We start from the raw sequence: 18,985 nt of genomic DNA on the forward strand, positions 1-18,985 counted from the left end.
AGAAAGAAAGAAAGAAAGAAAGAAAGAAAGAAAGAAAGAAAGAAAGAAAGAAAGAAAGAAAGAAAGAAAGAAAGAAAGAAAGAAAGAAAGAAAGAGAAAGAAAGAGAGAAAGAGAGAGAAAGAGAGAAGAGAGATGCTTCCAGAACTTAACCTGAGTTTGGCTTCGTTTTTCAAGGCAAACCTATCCACATTTAACTCTGTGGGCCTGGGTGTTTCTAAATATAATGGCACAAGCTCAGCCTTTCATTGTGTCTTGTAAATGTGGTTGAGGAGATTTAAAACCTGAGAARAGGGATCTTTTCCCTGTCTCTTGAGTTCTTCCTGTTTCTTGCATTTAGCAACTGTGGAGTTTTTTATTTTTACTGCTGCCTGAGTCCCTTCCTGTTGATATTTGCTGAGTGCAGTGAAATGGAGACTGTGGCAAGAGCAAACCTCATTGCTRCTCTTCTCAGAAGGCAACTACTAAAAGAGGATGTAAACAGAGTTTCATAAGGAAGGAAGGAAAAAAAAAAGCCAGCATGTTTAACTGGAAGAGATTGACCCATGATTACCTTGAGAATAAGTACCAATTTTAGGAAATGAACAGGTCTCTTTTGTCCAGCATCCCCTTTCCTTTCAAGATGAAGCTTTAATCCCCAAGTCCTGATTTTTCCTATTCATTCCTCAGTCATCCTTGTTTCCAGAAACACATTTCTTGGATTGCATTTCAATATTTCAGTCATTTTTCCAGGTGGCTAAACTCCCCAGCAAAACCACAGGAATATTTGGGCAAGTCTGTCGGTCCCAGGGGCTGGAACTTGAGCTTGGTGTCTTCATGCAGAGTAGCTAAATACCATTCCCAGGATGTAGCTCCCTTGACTTGTGTCTGGTACTGACTGAGCTGCAGCAGCATTGCTCGGTTTCTCTCATTTCCTTCTTAGATATATCCTTTGGTTCATGCAGGCTGACTGTTTTTGCAACCAGCTGGAGAAATACCCTTGCAGTGATTCATGACTGTAGCTCCCCTGCTGCTTTCTCCCTCCATCTGTCACTTGTGAGACTCCCTTATCTAGGCTGAGCCTTCCAGAGGAGCTCGCTCTGCGCACGCCAGCCCCTCTGCTCCTCCTAAACACTTGTGCACCGAGAAAAAAGACCTGGATTAGCTCAACCTGCTTGAAGCCAGACCTTCCAGAGGGGCCGCAAAGATGCAGAGAATCTCCGCAGCATGGACTTGCTGGCCACGTTAGCTTGCTGTTATTAGAAGAAGTCCACGGATGTTTTGGAAGCAGGAGTATCAGTCTAATGCTAAGACCATGACATTAACAACTTCAGTGAAGTGTGAGGGGAGCTAATTGCCATTCAGCTGCATAAAGATACACTGACTTCGTCTTTAATGCTCTCAGGCTTTGGTTGTCAATGTGTGAGCGCTGTGTGGTGAGCGCAGGAGGTGACAGAGGCAGATCCTTTCACTAGAGAGGCTGTGTAGAACATGGTCCCTACAGTACACCAGGCGTTTGGAGTGAGCAGACATTTAAACAAAAATATCTGTCAGCATAATCCATCCTGGGAAGCTGCCGTAGTGCCCGAGCAGGTGGGATCAGCTTTCGAGAAAGGCCACGCTGTTCACTGTTACTTTGTTGTGCTAAATATGGAGAAGCAGAAATGGGGCACAAGGGAGAGAGAGACAGAGGCAAAGATCGAGCTTGACTGATTTTTCACCGGAGTATAATTTAAGAGGCATATTTAGAAATTCAGCAATACGACTTCAGGGAGAACTTCAATTGTTCCACACTGCCGTTAACTTGGTATTTCATTCAGTGCAACAGCTGTGCACCAGATGCTGCACATTGCAAAAAAAATATATAATTTTCATCTCAACCACTTGCTTTCAGAGCAACACGGCTTTGGCGACTGAGGCAAGTGTAATTTCTCTGACAGCCTCCTAGAAAGAAATGAAAAGCATCTGTTTTTTACCGGAGTGGCTATGGGTGTAGGATTGCTGCGGGTGGCAGGGGAGAAGGAGCACGGAGGGAGTTCTTCTTGATGCACAAGACTGGGGAAGAGCTAAACCCCTCAGAAAATGGCCATGTTCTTTGTGCAGTTTTGCACCGCCTGGAGTTGTGGCTGACTTTAGTCTAGCAGCCAAGCTGTGATAGAAATGGCAGCCTTGTTTTAGCAGAGCTGTGCTTCATGTGAGCAAAAGTTCTGATTAATCTTACACCTACTTGGAAAGAGTCAGCCAAGAACCCTAATTGGGTCAGTAAACATTTCTGAATCCTGATTTCAGCCTGTCCTTCCAGGGAGTGTCTGCACAGCACTGGCACATGGTGCTATATAGCCCCAAGCTCATGGGTCCACAGTGTGGGGTCACCCCAGGAGAGCAGGGTCATGGAAATACTGTGTTACTACTGAACTCCATGTGAGCGAGTAAGCTGAGGTCAAGCAGCTCAGGTAACCATAGATAAGATCACTGCACTATGCCTCATGTTTACATGTGCTCTGCACTCCACTACTTTCCCACCTCAAGATCCAGCACATAGCGACCAAGTAGCCTGTAACCTTATCCCTATGGAAGAGTTGAGGTAGATCCAAACCTTTGGAAAGGAGACTGGGTCTTTGATCCTCCCTCTACAGCTATTCCCAGGGAAATATGTCACCTATCCTAGGAAAGCTAAGCCTAGGAAAAGCATGCAATAAGTATTTGAGAACCCCTTACCCTTGAAGCATCTCTGAAGCCTTTGCTGAATTGCTTTGCACAGCAGCTGGATAGACCCACCATTCAATTTCCAGTAATGTGGAGCACACACCACACACAAATATTTGGGTATGCATGTGTGCTCATGAATTGTCATGGTACCTCTGCCACTGATTTGTCCCATCTGTGGCTCAGCGTTTGTAGCCATAAAATGAGTGGCATTGCAAAAGGACCTAAAAGTTTCAGAACGGAAGCCTACTGGACAGAACTCTGGTATTCATTTGTGCCAGCCTTATTTCATCTCATTCCTGATTCAATTCCACAAGTGAACGCTCGTCTTCCAGCAGCAGGAATTGTCCCACTGAAACCAGGAGGATCGTGTAGGGGAGCGTCGGCAGGGTTTGCATCCAGACCCAAGGGAAGAGAGTCTTATTACAGAGAACTTACAGTAGGAAAAGGTCACAAGACGGAGACATATTTTTTCATGAGGAACCCTCAGCCAGATTTTCCAAAGCATTCATCAGTCACAGCAAATAGGTTTTCAGGAGTGCCTTTATCTGGGGCTGAAAATCCAGTCTCAGCCTTTCTGAGAGTTATGGCCATGGCAGTGGCAAAGGGAACCAGAGGTGCGGTGATTAGTGCAAAGTAGCTCACAACAACATAGGGATTAAATGCTGGAGGTTAAAGTTGAAGGCACCTTGCCATTATTGAGGTGCTGTAGCTCACGAAGATGTTATGATGCCCCAGGTACTTATGGCACTTCAGCCAATTGTCATTTTTAGTGCCTGACCGGTCTGAAAAACAAGTAAAAGAAATAGGGAATGAAAAATAGATTCAGCCTGTGTGTAACACAGTGCACAAGCAGCTGGCCACAAACATGTTAACCTACCTCAAATGGACATCTGTTACATCTACTGTAGCATGTCAACATGATCCATGAATAACCCCAGCTCTTATTGCAAAATGTGTCTGACACCTGAGATTCCAGAGCATCAGGATGATTTACTGCAAAAGGATTCAGTGGGCTTTTCTTTCTGAGGGAAAGAGAAACAAGATAATAAATAGCAAGAAAATGCTGCGTGCTTTTCAAACAGAGGGAAAGCACAAATACATTACTACAGTCATTACAGCGAATTGACATCTGGCCTCAATTTCTCTTTCTTTAAATAAGAAAAAAAAATCATCAAAAACTATTCAGTCTTTGCTTTTGGAAAAGGAAAGCTCCTTGCATAGGCGGAATTTCTCAGACAGGGAGAACTGATTACGGAGCTATCAGTTGCCCAGAATGGCTTTCCCTTCCCCCTGTGAACCATCTCCTGAACCTGAACGGCTTTGGAATCAAGCTCAACAAGAGGGAACCCATCAGCATGACAGCACTGGATCCCCTGTTGGACATTCAGACTCCTCTGAAAAATACAGAGAAGGGCAGACTAGAGCCAGGCTTGCAGGGAATTCATGGAAAAGATGTATACATGCATGTGATGGTCTGTTTATAAGTAGACCATGCAGTCCTAGGAACTTTCAGAAGATCTGATAGTATCATGCTGCAGTCGAAAGAATGAGAATGCCATTTTTTTGCTTGGCCCTTCCATCTCATCTCCCTGCTCTTTTTCCAGTTTGTTTTTTCTCCCTTGGGTTTTGTCCTGATAACTGGCCATAAGAGCTCCTTGAGAGAGGCTCTATCTTTTGTGCTAGTGCTGCATATTGCAGTACGTATCCCTGCACCTTGGCTGATGCCTCAGACCGCTACCATTGGCAAGTAGTTACTGGTGTAGATGGCATGGCAAACATCAGTCTGAGGGTCCAGTGCCTGGCACGCTATGTAGACTTCCTCAGCAATCACTAATGTTCTGGTTAGTTCTAGAAGTGAAGATATCTACTTTGTAATCATTTTACATCTACTGCATCATAAATCAGACTTGACCAGCAAGATGGCAACTTCCCAATTAGTTCCTAGGGCTAAGGACTTGTAAATTGACTTTGGCTCAGAAATCTCCAACTCAAAGCAGTGCATTTGAACTTGGTGTGCCTTTGGCCCTTGAGTTTTAAAGAAAAATTTACTTGTGAGAAGGCAAGAGTTGTGTTTCAGGACTGTAGCCACTGCCCAGGGCTCTGTGTTGACAGTGGCCAGCAGCAAATGTCTCGGAGGAAGAAGGGAGAGCTCTGCAAGAGGCAGCTGTGGGGCAGTCTGCCTCCGTGTGCACACATTTGACTGCAGCTGGACCTGTAAATGCTGGAGATCTGAAGCACAGGGTTTTATATCCCTTCCAGAATGTTCTTTATTGTAGCTGGAACTATTTTAGGTGCTAGAAATCCYGTCTCTTTTTCCTGTCACCTGCTAAATTCCTCATCTTGTGACCAGAATGTATCAGTGACTTCTACAGCCAGACTTTAAGGTGTTTGAGAACAAACACCTTTCTTGCAAGTCACATTCTCCACCTTTCACTTGTTGAATATCCCCTTTCCTGTTATGGGATAGGACCTAACCTATCATCTCAATCATTAGCACCACTTTTTTTTTTATCCTATCACCTCTTTCCATTTTTCTGTTTCTAAAGTAAACAAAACAAAACTTTAGAGGTTCTTCTCTTAAAAGGAGATTATGAGATTTTTTTCCTGGCCTTTAATCATTCTCATCATCCTCCACAGAGCCTTTTTTTTTCTTTTCTTCCTGTAAAATGCCCTTTCAGATGGGTGAGCGTTGGGGTGTAGCATTTCACAGAAGGATTGTTTCTCCCATCTTGTTCATCTCACTTACAACACATCTCCTCGGCACTCACATGCGTTCTTCAGACTGCCTTGTAGATTACACTTCAGTTTTTCTTGCCCTCAATTAATTCMTAGAAAGAAATAAGACACTGTAGTACAGGCCAACTTCATAAATCTTTATCTAATACTAGTAAGTCATTAGGCCTGTGAGTAAATTCTCCATCTGTTCCCAAAGAAACCACAGCATTTTCTACATTGTGTCAGCATCTACTCTAATATTTCCGCTCTCAGAGAGTTCTTGAGTTTTCTCCAAACTGCCCATATGTCTCTGCTTTTTCCTTTCTCTCTCCAAAGAAAATACTCGATGCACAAACAAAAAAAGTGGAAYGACAGCAGCCCGTTCCAGAAACTGTACCCGCTGCATCGTGGGTCAAAACTGATCCRTTTAGGGACAGAGGCCTGAAATAAGAGCAGTTTCCTGTCTTGAGCATGGCTCAGTAATCAGCACGGTGGTAGAGCAGCTTCCAGCACCCCTTCTTACTGCAGCTTTGTGCTTTTTCATGCAACTGTTTCCTCCCAGCACGTTAATATCTGTGCCCTGCAGAGGTTTCAGGTTCAATTTCTCCTGGTAAGTGTGTGTGACGCCAAAGGGAACTAAGGGGGACCAAGGCAAGCAATTCTTGCAAACCAGGCTCAAGCAAAACTGTCCTTAGAGCCGCCATGAGTTTGGCCTCAGTGATATTCAAAGGCAACTGCAGTCACCATTACGGCCTACACTGATGCTCTGGCAGTTGCTAATATGATTATGCACAAAAGGGTTCAAATGAAAATTGCTCAGTTGGCTAGAAAAGAGAAAGGGAGGGAGGAAGGGAGGGTGAGAGAAACACATTTGAAGCGTTTTTTTTTCTTTTTTTTGGGAAATGCCAACTGGCTTTGCTGTGTTTGGAGCCAGCCAGGCAGAACGGCGTGGCACCGAGCAGCTAATCAGGAGCTCCTGCTCCTTCCGAGGACACCGCGCTCCCTTGGCACGTGGCCCCGGAGCAGCCCGCCTCACTGACCTTGTGTTCGCTTATCCTTTTGGCAGAGGTGAAAGAGTACGAGCCGCCRTTCGGCTCCAAAGTGCGAGAACACCCTTGCGTGGAGAGCATGAAGGACAATGTCCTCAGAGACAGAGGGCGGCCGGAGATCCCCAGCTCCTGGCTCAACCACCAGGTAAGAGCGCCACGGGCGAGCGCCGCAGAGCCACGTCGTGTGCTCCACCACGGCCCCAGGCACCGAGCGTAGTGTCCTGGCCATAGCTGTCCTGGCCATAGCTCAGTGTCCTACCCTGTGGGACAGGCCTTTCCTTGACCCAGGCTCAACCTCTGTCACTGATGCCACCGGATCTACGTGAGGTCCTGACACCAGGCTTACCCCTAAAAGCCACCAAAACAACAACAAAATATAGTACAGTGGAGACTAAACCATCATCCAGATGGTCACAGACTAATTGGAGCCTTAAARCACATGGTATGTAGGCTCTATAAGGTCAAGGAGAGCTGCTTCACATGCAAGTCTCTAGCACAGAGAGCAAATCCCAGTGCTTCACACGGAGAGCAGTCCCAGTTGCATCCCAGCTGTGACAGGATTAGGGAAATAAGAGGTCTTCAACAAGTGAGTCCCTTTCCATTGCATAGCGTGAAGTGCCCTGTTGGCTTTCTCTCTTCATGGACAGTGTGGTTTCACCTGCCAGCTGGTAGTCACAGCCCAGTTTCTCAGTAAATGAGCCTGAATGGAGAAAAAAAGCCAAAGCCATGCATTTCTCAGCCTGTGCTCTGAGTGATTTAATCAGAAGTAAAATGAGAATGTATCAGAAGTGAGGTTTGATTCCCCTTGTCAATGAAATGTGTTGGCTAGTCTTTGCAGAAAAAGGATCACAGACACTTGCTGGAAAAAAAAAAGGGAAAAACAAGATCCATTAATATTTCCATCAGGAGCAATGTAATACTCTCTTTTTTGTTCTGTATGGAATATTAACTCATGGTCTAGGTGAGGACCTTAAGAAAGGTCCAGTGAGTTATTCCAATCAGTCTCCTTTGCAACCAAGCACAACRCATCCTCTGCCTACAACTATGCCAGAGTGAAGCCCCTTCCCGGTCCACAGTGACCACCTCCTTCTGTAACCATCTGCAATGAGGAGGATTATTTGGGCAAGGGGTGCTTTAACTGGGCAGAGAGTTATATTTTGAGAGACACGTGGATATCTCATTTCATCAAAAAGGCCCTTCACATTTCTAGAAGCTAAAGATGTAGCCATTTCCTAACTGACATGTTAAGCTGGGAGAGAGTATGGTAATCTTCATCTTTACTGAATAGAATGGGTTACAGAAGTATTAAAATATGGTTGAGCTAGTAAAAGTAATTATGAGTTGTCTGGTTTTCTTTGTTTTCCATGAAAAGTAGAAAGAAGTCCAAATCAGTAATATATATGCGGTATTTTAGAAAAGTCCAATTAACAAAGCAGAAAAAAAAAGTCCTGAACTAGCTCATTTGGGAGAAAAAGAAAAAGTAAATGGAAGAAAACTCTTAACGTTTAGGAACAGTGAAAGAACACTTCCTTGCATACCCGAAAGTCAAGGTCTCATGTGTGGAAAAAACAAGAGTAAAGAAGTGCAGAGACCTGATTTGGGAACCAGCAGAACAATAGGAGGATCTGTGGGCAAACTCGAGGAGAGCAGCAGCTTTCTCAAGAGTAAAAGGAAATATAACTCAGTGCCCATGCCTCACGGGGTGGGAGAGGGGAGATGCGTGTTCGTGCTCATGCAAAGGCAGAAGTGGTCAGCAAGTATTTCTGCTCTGCGTTTGGGGAAGCTGAGGTGCACGTAGCAGATGATGGAGGAGATACAGCCAGAGTCACTCATAGCTGGGCTGCCCTGGGGACAGGGCTGCCCCAAGGGGCTCTGCCACAAGCTGGAGCACATAAAAASGTGCAGCAGGAGGAGGAGGAGGTAATTCCTTTCCTTTGAGCCCTTGCAGTGTTCTGTTATCTGCAATTCAGGGAGGCACTGGCTTCAGCAGAGCCGTGGCAGTCGGCAGCAGCAGAGGGGCTGCTCTGAACCCCGTAGACGGTGCCTGTACTGCAGTGGCTCTTCCATATTCATTCCCTTCCCTCTGCAGTCGAGTTTTCGTAATGAACTCATTATTCATTGTGATGAAATTCTGGAATGGATTTACATATTACATTTTTTCCCCCCCATAATGAGATTTGTTGCACTATTGATTTCAAGTTAATGTTTAATATTTAATTTAATTTACTGCCTGTAATTTCAATGCCAGCAAAAAAAAAATTATTTGTATACAGACAATAACGTTCTGCTGTTAACATTGACATCAGTCAACATTGCCAATTAGGTAAATTATGCAATTAATGCAGTGTTGTGAAATGTTATTTTTTTAAATAAGAAGTTTAAGATAAATCCTACTTAATGGGCTTTTAGTGTCATAAAGCAAAGCACACCATTTCCTGGCAAATACCTTATGTTTATAAAATGCATTACAAAGATGCAACTGTTTTTTTTGCTCCTGTAAACATGTGCATCAGCATTGAAAGGAAGGTTAAACGGTTACATCTGTGAGTGACATGTGTTTAAGTGCTTGTGGGACTGCGGCCCGTATTTGCACATAGATTTTGTTAGTTTGTGAGGAACTCGTAAAGGGCTGATGCCGGGCTCAATATTGCTGGCGACCAGAATCTGGATTGGAAAGCCCACATAAAATGCAGGCACGCAAGGGAAAGGTTGAGTGGGAAGCGATGTGATCCAAGAAGTCTGGTGATGTTTATTWAAAAAGTACTGTTTGATTCTATAGTGCTGGTCCGAAGTGCCATTTCTCTTTTTGATAAAGCAGCAGAATATCCACGTGMGGGAATGACGGCACCAGTTGCTGAAAATATTGCAGCGGAGTTTCTTTTTTTAACTCGCGTTGCGCTAATGGCAGAGCCCGTAAAACCCCTCGGGGGCCGGTTCGGTAGCGCTGGCGCCCGCAGGTAACGGCGCGCTTGCGAGGGCGCCCGAGCAGAGCGGCCCCAGCGCGGGTGGAGGGTGGCGGGTGCCGGGTGCCGGGTGGCAGCCCCGTTTCACGGCTGCTCCTTCTCTCCCGCTCCGCGCGCCGCAGGGCATCCAGATGGTGTGCGAGACGCTCATCGAGTGCTGGGACCACGACCCCGAGGCCCGGCTCACGGCGCAGTGCGTGGCCGAGCGCTTCAGCGAGCTCAAGCACCACGACAAGCTCTCGGGACGGAGCTGCTCCGAGGAGAAGATCCCCGAGGACGGCTCCGTCACCACGGCCAAGTAGCAGCAGCCGAGCGCRCCCGAAGGGAGGGAAGTCGCTCCTGGACACCTTGGCCGGGGAAGGAGTCCCGCTCAGTGCCTCRACTTGCTTCCTGCAGGATGGACGCTGTCACTGCTCCCCTTGCGCTGTGGCTCCGGATGGGGAGGCCTCTCTGCGGGAATTGAAAGCTGGGGAGCAGGTGCCATACCATAGCGTCGGCCGGCGGCATCTTGCCGCGGGAGGAGCTGTGTGTGTTAGCACTTTCCTCAGGAAACGACATTTGAGAATAGCTAATAACATTATGCACTTTATTAATGCCTGTATATAACTATGAAATCGCTATTTTTATATATATATATATAAAAAAAGTGTGTGTGTATATATATATCTATAAATAGCCATGCTCTGAAGGAGAAGGGGTAAAGTGCTTCCAGGAAACCAGCAGTGCATTAGGGAGCCCTTCCCGAAGGGGAAAGAGAACGGGAAAGTGGCTTATGACGACACCAGCAGTTGTGCACTAAGCACCCTGCCAAAAACAAAAAGAGTAGGAATAATATGCAATAAAAAGATGGCTTTCCAAGCACTTGCTGTGCAGCCCAGCGGTCCGTGTCCCCGTGAGCAGGCACCTTGAGCCGGCTGCATTGGCTTCCTCCGTGGCTGCTCAACACCAAAGTCCTCCCAGGAGCCCACAGCRGTGGTGCCAGGCGGTTTGGGCCATCCCACACACTCGGAATCATTATTAGGATCATAGAATCATTACRGTTGGAAAAGACCCTTCAAGATCATCAAGTCCAGTTGCCCGCTTGTTTCCATACAGAGGTCATTAACGCCATACATGTATCGCTTTGAGCTTACACTGCTTGTGAGCAGGTTGCAGAAACAGCAGCAGGATGAGCTGTGCCCCMCTCACCTCCCCCTGCCAACCCGTGCAAGGCAAGGCACGGCCAACAAGGGGCCGAGCAGGTGCTCTATATTTGCTGTGCCCTCTGCATGGCAGCGGTGCTTTCTCCCCTTCCCTTTGCCTTGGTCGTACTGCTGTCGGGACAGGCATTTTTTGCCCCGTACAGCATGGGGCAAAAAAAATAAAAAAAAAATAAACAACAGCCAGTGCCTTGATGTCTGCTTGAGGACCTTGGTGGAGCAGCAGAGTCCCAATCYACCTAATATAATAAATGCTACCAGTGTTGTCTTCAGAGTTTTGTTTGTTTGTTTGTTTGTTTTTCCCCTTCACCAGGGTGTGTAAGTGGGCCTCAGAAATTAGAAATTTAACCAGCACAGAACAATTCTGCAGAGGTAAATACATATCTGGCGCCATTTATTGAAAGTCTTTGACAGATAAACACTGATATTTCTAGAAGGTGTCACTTTGTCAACCCATAGGAATGATGTTTATTTTAATAGGAGCCAAGATTCATGATGAAAAATATTTTATTTAAAACAATTTTCTATTTGCTGGTGGTTTTTTGAACTGATTTACTCAGAAATATTTAAAGGAAGCAGTGAAAAACCTCAGCAGCTGCATTTGAATTCTAGATCAAATTTTATGGGAGGATTAAAAAAAAAAAATGGAAAAAAGGGAAAAGGAGGGGAAAGAGAACGAGCAAAGCAGCTTGCAGCACTGCTGAGAAGCAGGAGCTGCCCTCTAGTGCCAGCCCTGCCGTAAACTGGAAAGGAGAAGGGACTTTCTGGTGCCTTCTCCCTCATTCCACCTTGAAGGACAAGGAAAAGAAGTCCAGGAGGTCCTGACAGTACTGACAGTTTGGAGGGTTTTTTTTTTTTTTTTTTTTTTTTATATTTTTTTTTTTTTTTTTTTTTTTTTTTTTTTTTTTTTTACTACTACATGTAAAGGAAAATTTTTTCTTCTTTTAAGGAATACTTCACCTGTACATCATGTATGAAAATAGGAATGTGAACAATATATACTCTTGTTTATCAAATGTTTCGGGCACTTAACCTGCTTTGTAAACATGTTTTGTTGTTGTTTTGTTTTTATATGAAATCAAATGTTTATTAGAGCAAATAAAATAACATTGATGTGCGTTTCTTGGCTTGTGTGTCATCTCCAGCATAGCCAGAAGAGGCAAGGCTGATCCCTCCAGCAACTGACTGGAGGTAGAGGGAACCTGTGGTCCATCCATGAGGCTCTCCAGTCATTGGGCTTGGGCTCCTGTTCAAAGTCAGCAGCTCGGGTCAGCTTGATCAAGACTTGGGTTTTGAGTAGCTTTGATGCTCAGGACGTCATGGCCTCGCTGGGCACTCTGTGCTCAGACCGGTGCAGCCCACGTGGCCAGTGTCAAGTGTGCAGTGGCCACCCCTGCTCCAAAACTGGCAAAAAGCATCTCATGTCCCAGTGCAGCCTGCCTGTGTGCTACCAGCATACTCCGAAGTGCTCCAGGAATAGGCACAAATAATAAAAGAAARAAGGGGGAAAAATGATACAGTTCCTGGGGATAGGAGCGTTAGGACATCTCTATTCCAAGTGCTCCTAGAAACCAACTGGGCCACGCAGMGAGCACCTGCTCCAATATTGTCCTCTTGTTACACCTGCTGTGCCGGGACCCAAAGGCTTCTTGCATTCCAAAGGCATTCCAGGGGACCCTAATGAAATTGTTTCCTGATCCCTGTGATCCCTAGCTCTTTCTCCCTCTCCTTGCTTTTATTAAAAAATAAAGAAGAAGAAGAAGAAGAAAGACAAGGCAGGAGGAAAACCCTGCCTACAACAATTCTTCCCTCTGGCCACAAGCGAGCCAGAGTAAATCCTGTTCCAAACTGCCTCTTGCTGTTCATGAATGTGGTTTGGCTGGGTTCACACTGCTTATTACTTGGCAAACAGTCTTACAAGTGGGTGCACTCAGCGTGCATGTTCAGACGGCTCGTGCTGGTGGGTGCCAAAAAGCCCAGCCTCATCCCAGCAAGCAGCTTAGCATGAGGGATGCCCCTCACGACAGCATTTGAGTGTTTTCTCAGGCACCTGCATCTTCCTGGGAAGTCCCCTGAGAATCCCAGGCAATCCARAGCCTTGAAAAACTGGGGGCTCTCACCTGGTTTTTATCTCAGGGATCCGAATGTCCCTGCTCATGTGTGCAGTGCTGAGGACAAAGTCAGTGGTTTCTTGAAATACAGCCGTATCAGGARACTTCTGGGAGGCCTGAGCCCAGGAAATATATTTATCTGGCTAAATTCTTTAAAAATTAAAATGGTCATCTGGTCAATAAGGCACAATTAACCTCTCACTGCGGAAATTCCTGCTTCTCAAACRTGCTGCCATTTTAAGCTACAGAGAGCAAAGATTTCCGATATTTCTTCCCAGGTTTAGCCACCTCCTGCGTATAACAGGAGGGACCACTTCTGAATGAAAACATTCCCCTTCTTGCTCGTGTATTGCAGCAAGAAGCGTGGGGCGGGAAGAAATAAAGGCAGACTCACCCCATGCTCTTTCTCCTTGCAGGTAGCTAAATCTGGGCTATGCATGCCCAGGGTCTAGGGAATTACTTTGGCTTTGGAGTCAGGACACTGAGGCAACTCAGTGTTTTTGCATTATAGAAGACAAAGCCATGTCTGCACSTTTCCCTCGCTGGGCTCCCCACCTCACTTCAGCCCCACAGGACAGTTCTCACTGGCAAGGGCTGCCATCCTGGAGAAACCACAGCCTAGATAACTGTTCAGTGCACTCTATAACCATTTAATGTACCACATACCTAGTCACTGCACCACAGCCTTATTTACTTGGGCCAAAAGCAATCAAAAAAAAATTTGCAGGAAGTAAAAACATAAAAGAAATAAATATCTTGTGTATTTCTAACCCAACTGCATGAAGATGGCAGTCATGTCAGGCTCGGCAGCTTTGTGCATCTTCTCAGATGGGGACTGTCTCTTCCTGTCATCTGCCTTTGGTTTTGCTGAACAAGAAAAAGATCCAATCTCCCCTTCCTGGCAAGAGCCAGGGTGAAACCACTGCACAGAAATGGGGCGCTTCACCCCACATCCTCCCAAAGCCCAAACCTGGCACTTTCAATCTCATACAAAGAAATCTAGAAACAGACTTACTAAAACTGGCTTCTTTTATAAATACACCAAAGACTTCATGCTTTAACCTTTCAGGAGACCATTTAAGGCTAACAAATGTTTTATGGACAGTCATGATTACATCTAATTCATGCTTTTCCGTGAAGATGAAAACTATCTTTCTCGGTCTCTAACAGGAGATAGTATAAACTTCCTTTGAGATAAATATCTGTCTGTCAATGGCTGCAGATATTTGGCACAGAGAGGCTGGTCTTCAAGTACTAACTTCCTTATAAATGGCTGTGAGTGCTTTCTGCACTAATCTAGCAAGGCTTTCTAGGCTACAGTTACCCAGCATTATAAAACACTGCTATTAAATTGGGGCTACATCATTTGGCAGTGTTTCAGAAATGCCTCCTCAGACTCAGGAGTGGCAACATCAAAAAATAAGGTGGAAACACAAGGTCTACTCAGGACTGTTTGCACGAATCATTGTATCTGAGAATCCAAGTAAAATATGATTTTTTTTTTGAAAGAGCAAAGCCTTTTATGTAAATGTCTGGAATGCCAAAGCCAGTGTTTCATCCTTTATGTAACAAAAATKAACTAAAAGCTCTCAGAAGAAGACTTCAGTGAAAGAAAACACAAGGAACATCTGCTCGTGCTACCAAGAAATGCTGCCCAGGAGCAGGGTCCCTTGCAGCACACGGGCCAGCAGGTTCCTGAGCAGCCTGGCCACAGCCAAGGCACGTAGCAAGGGTGAAATGTTCCTGTGCTTTAAGGTCTGAACCACATCTCCCATTGTGCAGCAGGTTSTTTAGCCCAAGAGCTTCTGGAAAGGACATGTAAGCCTTATTAAAATGGGAAGAAAAAAAAAAAAAATTTCATTTTAATATAGGAATGTTAACATTCATTAATTTACTTGTCTTGAGACCATTTCTGGAAGGGCTGCTTTTAAGTAACTAATCTTAACAAACCTGTAGGAAATGGAAAAAAGAATTTAAATTAACTTACTTCATCCATATATAAATTGTTTAGGTTAATCACAGTAAACCAAACAAGATTCAGCCGTACTTAAACACAGCCTTTGCCCACATATAAACTGTTTATTATAGCCATGACACACATAATCAGACAAAATTCATTCCTGATCTGGGGAAGAGTCTAATTTGGTTTTATTAGCTCTAGAGGAAAACATTCTGGCAGAAGAAGATCCGCTTTGAATGCAAAAATTCTCATGAAAACTCTGCCAAGAGGGATGTGCAGCAGATCCTCCCCAGCATCACCGGATTTGCAGATTGGTCACAAATTTGGCTTCTGCCTTATTTTGGGCAGGTCCTTCCATCTGGAGCTGCACTTTACTCTCCATGTCTATAAACTGAACCACAAGGGAGCCTTGAACGCAGACATCTAATTTTCAAATAACTAAAGCTTGGTGAGATGAATCCAGCTCCATGTGTTTCCATGGACAGGCATTCAGAGACATTCATTAAGACAACCTACCAGTCCTTCATCTCACTGTGGCACTGTTGATGCTCATAGGGCTGAATTCAAYAATTTGGTCTGCTATGCCTATGGAGCAGAGGTGGAGTTATAGAACAGACAATATGGGTCACAACAATTAACAACCGGATACTGATCACCAAGCAGCTTAAAGAGTAGTTGCTCTTTTCTTTATATGTCATATGTCATTTATATTACATTGTTGCTACTGCAATACAGTATTTGGTTCCAAAATCCTGGAGAGAATTACAATGGATTATCACAAAGAAATTTTTCCTTTCAATTTTTAAATAAGAATTCTCACATTCCTCACTGAGTCTTCATTGCCATGTATTTTGGCTATTCACTCTGTATTTTTCAATATTTGTCCTCTGTGAGAAAATATGGAAATTTACTTCATGAGCAAAYGCAAGAAATGAGCCAGGTCAGACAGGTCATATTATGATGTTCCATTCCCCATCTCCCCTTTTTTTTTCTATATGTGCTTTTTTTCTATATGTGTTAATATGTGCATTAGGAATTAGCAGTAGGAATGTATGTATGCTATATTGAGAATGACTCTTCTCAGCACCACTGCATTTCTTGCTTTGGCAACACATCTTGGCAATACTAAAACTACTAACTTGAGCATATTAAATGCTCTGATGAATAACTCGTGCGATTGTGATACCATTCTTGTGTTCTCTATAGTATGAATTGTATTTTTAAATAGCTGAGTTAATTGTCTTCCTGCAATAATCAAAAAGAAATTATAAAACTGTGAGCTGCATGTAGTGTTCTCATTAAAACAATAATTACCGGGTAAGGCCTTTTACATGAGATAGGGGGAGTGCTCTTTACTTATGCTGCTGCCTGATGAAATACCCTCTCCTCATGACTGTCTTGTCAGGCAGAATACTCCAGGAATAGAACAATCTTCATCTTCCAGTTCAAAAGAGACCCAGCAGAATAACTGCTAACTGGAARAGGCCAAAATATTTGGTATTTTATTGTTTCGGTCTTCTCTATCGTAACAGAGTTGGCAGAGGAATCCTCAAACCGGCATGAGAGAAGACGAGGCTGGAAAGCATAGCTGTGTTACACTGCTTCAGACTGGCCAGTCCAGATGAAATCCACTCTTGGTGTYCTAAAGACTTGCCAGAAGCAACCTCAACTCCAACCATGCTCATCTTTGACTACATTGACTCTCTGGTGTGACCTGGGAGCACTTGCCCTGCTGCAAACCCAAATGCCTATCCTGGCCACCTCCACACCRAGGAAAAACTTTGATGAGTACCTGTCCTTTCCCTTCCCAGGAGTTCCCTTGATTCTTCCATGAATTAGCAGGTGGGAATATGGTCCTGACTAGTGGCTTGGCAGCTTTCATCCTCAGCCCTTTAGTCAATCCTGAGTTTGATTATTGGAGGCCTCAGTGTGGTCTGCAGAACCCCTGGCAAGGCTGGCAGCTGTCCTGCAAACTGTGCAGACAGCCAAAGACTATAAAAGCGGCATCTGCCACTGAAAGGAAGGAGAATATGGGCGACCCTTTTTTGTACAATAGTCCCTGTAGGTGGAGAAGATACAGTAAATACCATATATCTTGAATTTAATAAGGCCTTTTACATCATTTCCAATGACATTAGCAAAATAAGCATTGTCTAAATTTAAGTACAGTGTTGATGCAAATCTGCTTTGAAAGGTGTAGAAGTCAGCATGTGGATCCCTAGGAGGTGTTGAGCARGATGCCATAGGGGTCTGTGTCTTGTTCCGCTCAGTATTTCAAATAATAGCCTTATTTCAAATAATAGCATTATTTCAAATAACGGTGGAGTAAAATATGCTTATTGAATCTGCAAACTTTTCCTCATGTATCGTAGTGTGCTGCGGGACAGACATAGAATTCAAACTGCTCTTGACAGATTGAATAAATGTCCTGAGAAACCAGGATCCTCTGTCATGGGARCACTTAAACGGGAGTAATTAAGTGCACAGATACCTAATGGGGAAGAGCCGTGCAGAGCAGTTAACCGAAGCAGCTCAGAGTGACTCACACACCAARGAAGAGTCAATAGCATCTTGCTGTGCCAGAAGGCAAGTGTTGTCCGCACAATGCCGGCAGCTCCGGGGTGTGAGGGGCACACAGAAAAGCCTGGCCTTTCCTGTCTCCTCTGCTACAGTGCCTGAGCATTGCCATGGCTTGCTTTGCACAGCACCATTAGCTGAAGCACTTCGATGAGGAACCATGGATGACAGTTATCCTGAGCTAGCCATGAAGATTGCTAACAGGGGAGCAGATAATAATCTTGGCACTTAAGAGAAACTGCAAAGGGCATAAAAAGTCTGAATTGACTGTAACCATGGGTGACAGGTTAAATAGCTTCAAATACAGGGAGGAAAATCCAGGTTGGTCACTGGGAAACCCTTCTGTGAGATGGGAAACATGGGAACAGCCTGCACAGGCCAAGGGCCAAAGGGCATTGGCGTCTGAGGTCAGCGGAGCAGACTAAACACRGGCTAGCTGCTAGTCTCTGTTGCCAAAGATTCGAGTTCAGCTGCAGCCCTTCATGCTCCCCAATGMTCTGCCAAAATCCTGGCTGCATCAGTGCAAGCAGGGCTTACACAGCCCACAGACACATCCCCATCACTACTGAGGTAGCACAGCCAGCGTCTTCTCCTGGTATGCAGTGAAGCTGCCCTGGCTCCGGTTTCTTTGCTGCTGTGCTCCAGGTGGGAGTTTCTTTCTGCTTTCATGTTTATCACCTCCTTCCTTGGCTCAGTTTCGGTAGTTCATGCGGCGTTCAGGGATCTTGCGCTGTTGTTTATGCCAACATCATGCTCCTGCCCACAGTTTCCTGTCTCCCGAGGCTTTTACTACATCCTACAGTTCAGCAACAGCTCTTGCAGCTTTTTGTAGGTCCCCAAGGACTTTGCACTTTGCATGACTGAGTGCTCCCTCTGCTAATACCTCAGCTCCTAAAATCCCTCAGCTCCCCATACATATAAAACACTAAAGTTTCCTGTCTAGCTTCATCAACWATTCTCATGAGCACATGATTGGAGTCTGAACAGGCCAGTGATAAAAGTGTGAAAGCAAATTAGCCCAGAATCAATACCAATATTTGAGTGGTTATCTTCCTTTTTGCCGTCACCCTCTCCAGTAAGCTTCTACCCACCTTACATTTTCTGTCCTGCTCCCCATTTTATTTAGGTTTCTTCACAGGATGCTATATCAAATAGCATAATGAAATTTAGGCAAACAACATCTTCTCCATTGCATATTCTAGAAATCACCTTTTTCACAGAAAGTCAGCTGGTTAGCCAGAAGCTATCTTCATCTGGTAAACCCATATCATGTAATATCCCATTTTTTACTCATGATATTTCCTCCAGCAATTACTGATTCCTTATTGATTTCCTCAACAATTTTTCTATGCCCACATAGTGCAAATTTTGCCTAGAATGGACGCTTTAGCTTCCTTGGGCATCATCTTTAAAGGAGGACAACCAACATTTCTTTCTGCCATGCTTTACATTTCCAAGCCAAACTGGTCCCCAGCATCATACAGTGCACAGTGAAGCCTTGGTCTTGGTGCTCTTGTACTTCTGACAGAGACAGTGAGTGATAACCACCCTGGGATCTAGAACACTTCGCAGCTGATGAAGAGAAGGTAATATTCCACTCTGAGATTCCAACCTACACATTGCTTTCATTACAACTTCCAGTCTTCCTCCTTCTGCTCTTCCCGCACTCTTCCTGCCAAATACTCAGAATCTCCCTCTGATAATATGTACCTTGCTCGGGCATGA

The 18,985-nt window shown here is 44.8% G+C and overlaps 1 protein-coding gene across 1 annotated transcript in view; it reads left to right on the plus strand.

Moving 5' to 3' along the window:
• The window catches only part of TGFBR2 (transforming growth factor beta receptor 2), a gene marked incomplete at its 5' end in the record, with an annotated part of 54,296 nt that extends 44,255 nt beyond the window's left edge, over positions 1–10,041 (plus strand). Inside the window, 2 exons of the mRNA XM_026045494.1 lie at positions 6,468–6,595; positions 9,536–10,041. Of these exons, the coding sequence (XP_025901279.1) occupies positions 6,468–6,595; positions 9,536–9,715 (308 nt within the window). The remainder of the gene's footprint in view (positions 1–6,467; positions 6,596–9,535) is intronic.
• Positions 10,042–18,985: the final 8,944 nt, after the last annotated feature.

The sequence above is a fragment of the Nothoprocta perdicaria genome, unplaced genomic scaffold, assembly GCF_003342845.1.
Source record: "Nothoprocta perdicaria isolate Ctin4 unplaced genomic scaffold, notPer1 scaffold_40, whole genome shotgun sequence".
Taxonomy (NCBI): Eukaryota; Metazoa; Chordata; class Aves; order Tinamiformes; family Tinamidae; genus Nothoprocta; species Nothoprocta perdicaria.